Source organism: Ranitomeya imitator, chromosome 2, assembly GCF_032444005.1.
Source record: "Ranitomeya imitator isolate aRanImi1 chromosome 2, aRanImi1.pri, whole genome shotgun sequence".
Lineage (NCBI taxonomy): Eukaryota > Metazoa > Chordata > Amphibia > Anura > Dendrobatidae > Ranitomeya > Ranitomeya imitator.
This window is the reverse complement of record NC_091283.1, coordinates 498,760,055-498,762,626: the sequence shown is the minus strand read 5'-3', so window position 1 is coordinate 498,762,626 and position 2,572 is coordinate 498,760,055. Positions and strand designations below refer to the sequence as shown.

The 2,572-nt window shown below is 52.9% G+C and overlaps 1 protein-coding gene across 1 annotated transcript; it reads left to right on the top strand.

Annotated features, from left to right (window-relative positions):
* Positions 1-322: 322 nt before the first annotated feature.
* Positions 323-2,301, top strand: EIF1 (eukaryotic translation initiation factor 1). The gene is made up of 4 exons (XM_069751549.1): positions 323-475; positions 1,083-1,246; positions 1,322-1,423; positions 2,120-2,301. Exons 1-4 carry the CDS (start codon positions 445-447, stop codon positions 2,162-2,164), a joined length of 342 nt encoding a protein of 113 aa, XP_069607650.1. The 5' UTR covers positions 323-444; the 3' UTR covers positions 2,165-2,301.
* Positions 2,302-2,572: the final 271 nt, after the last annotated feature.

The window sequence follows — 2,572 nt, the reverse complement described above, 5'->3', positions numbered from 1 at the left end:
GATAGAGCTAGCAGATGCTCTATCTGCGCTAGCGTGCTGCCAAAGTCGGCACTTGCGTTAGCGCAGTCCATTTAACGTATGCGTTGAACGGACTGCACTAACGCAATGTGAACCCAGCCTTAGACACCCTTATAGCCTTAGTCCTACTGTCACTTTGTTTGCTGCTATTGGTAACTGGTCATTGCAGCACTAGGTAATGGCAGAGTCAAGTAGGAAATGGCCCCTGCCCTTTAGCAAAATGGCCGCTTCTCCGTCAGCCACGCCCAGCAACGCCACATCACACAAGGTATTTTGAACACACCCAAACAAGGGCGGGGCTACGTGCTGACGTCAGCGGAGCAGTATAAAAGGCGCTGCAGTCGGGTTCCGAGTACGTGTTACACCAGCTCCCCTGAAACTCACAGTCTGCGCTCCGTTCTCACCGAGGAAATCTCATCTTATCGTATGTCCGCTATCCAGAACCTCCAATCCTTCGGTGAGTGGCCGCCTCTAATAAGGGGGGAGTGTTTTTACTGTGGATTGTTATATAGGCGGTGTGACTAACGATGAATACCGCCGCCGGTACGATCGCTCGGTACTGGTGTCCTGTGGCGGTTGTTTCCTGGGACCACCGATAGCGGCGGGTGGCTCTGTAGCCGTAAGGTCGCGGTGTAACTACTGCCCCCTGGTGGTCGCGATGTGCTAGACTCTTGCCGCCTTTCTGAGTAGAAGGACGGTTTCGCCAGTGTCTGCGCCGCAGTCTCGGTCGACAAGATGGCGGCCGTAGCTTCCTTCTCTCAGGCTGTGTCGCAGCTCCTTTCTCTGCGTAGTGACGTCATGGGGTGCGGCTTCGCTGGTTGCCTAACTGAGCCCCGCCCCTTCCTTTGTCTCACTAAGTGCTGACGTTATATTTAAAGGGGACGTGTCTGATTCCTGAACGATAGCTCATGGACGCTAACTGCCCGTGGAGACCAGGCGAAGTGACCGGTATTTACCCAGTGATGGTAGAACTGTCCATTTGGCCACAGTCCCTTTAACTAGCTGCCCCGATCAGTGAGATTATATGGGCCGTTCTTAGGATATTTCTATTTTTGCTCTTGTAGACCCCTTTGCTGATGCAAGTAAGGGTAATGACTGGCTCCCGGCGGGCACAGAGGATTCCATCCATATAAGGATTCAGCAGAGAAACGGCAGGAAGACCCTCACTACCGTCCAGGGGATATCTGATGACTACGACAAGAAGAAACTAGTCAAGGCCTTTAAGAAGGTGAGTGTGTGCCGGAGAGGTGTGTGGCACGGGCGCCGTGGCGGTGTGCTGATGGCGCGCTCTGTTCTCTTGCAGAAATTTGCTTGCAATGGTACGGTTGTCGAGCATCCAGAATACGGAGAGGTGATCCAGCTTCAGGGAGACCAGCGCAAGAATGCCTGTCAGTTCCTTGTCGAGGTGAGCGGGTGTCCGTGATTGGGAACCCTCTCCCTGTGCTGCGCTCCCCACCAATGGGGTTATACGGTAGACCCAATGCACCTTCACAGCAGAAACGAGGGTCTGTAGATGGTCAATATAACCCGCTCACTTCACCTGTCACTCCACAGCTCTCCTTCTGTAAATGGGGGGGAGTCTTGAAGCAAAACTTGTCATCTAAATGGGTTGTCCACTACTAGGATGACCCCCTTCTTGATCTAAATGTTGGGCCCCGATGGAATAGAGAAGCCTATATTCTCCTCCTGTGTCGGCACTCGTGGTCATGGGGCTCTCATGCAGTTATGACACATGGTGGCCAATGAGCGCTGGCATCACTGCCTCCTAACTCCCTCAGAGATGTAGGGGATCGGGTGTATCTATTTCTTGTACCACACACCCCACCACCACCTTCCAAAAAACAGCTGCCTCCAGATGTCAATCTGCAGCTTGCTTGGCCCTCCCAGAGCATTTGGTTGGTAACCATGTAGTGTGTGGGCTACTAAACACAGACCAGTCTGGGGTTGGTGGCACTGACTCCCAGTGGTGGGAGCAGGGCTGTGGAGTCGGTAAGCCAAACCTGACTCCACAGCCCTGTGTGGGAGGTCCATCACCCACCACATAATCTGCTATACTTGTAGTGACTTCTGCCTTCACGTCTCCTGATCTGCTTTCTTCTAGGTTGGCCTTGTTAAAGACGACCAACTGAAGGTCCATGGTTTTTAGTCTACGGCTGCAGTGAAGGACTTCCATTTGCAATGATTAAGATGTCCACACCTCTCCCTTGTCACAAGTTTAAGACCTCAGACTTGTGACTCGTCTCTTTCCATGGACTGTAATAAACTTGGGTAACTTGCACTGTCTCTGTGGGGCGGTCTTATTTTGTATTTCTCCCGCCGGGTTTTCCTGTATCGGAACAATGTTTTGCCCAGTGTGTCAGCTTCTACCCCTCGGGGGTGTCATGGTGCTCCTGCATCACTGGGCCAGGTCCACAAAATATGACTCCTGCGCACATCGGAGCAGGGAGGTGAGATGAGCTACAGGACGGTGCACAGGAATGGGTTACTCAGGTCTGGCTCCTGGGATCGTAAAGCCGGACAAGATGTCTGCAGCTCAGGCTTGTCTGCAGTACCC

What these genes read in the sequence shown, in the direction of transcription:
- EIF1 (XM_069751549.1), top strand. Translation starts at nt 445, where the DNA reads ATGTCCGCTATCCAGAACCTCCAATCCTTCG. An exon ending in TAGTCAAGGCCTTTAAGAAG is followed by an intron (nt 1,247 to 1,321) that starts GTGAGTGTGTGC and finishes GTTCTCTTGCAG; the next exon opens with AAATTTGCTTGCAATGGTAC. An exon ending in CCTGTCAGTTCCTTGTCGAG is followed by an intron (nt 1,424 to 2,119) that starts GTGAGCGGGTGT and finishes GCTTTCTTCTAG; the next exon opens with GTTGGCCTTGTTAAAGACGA.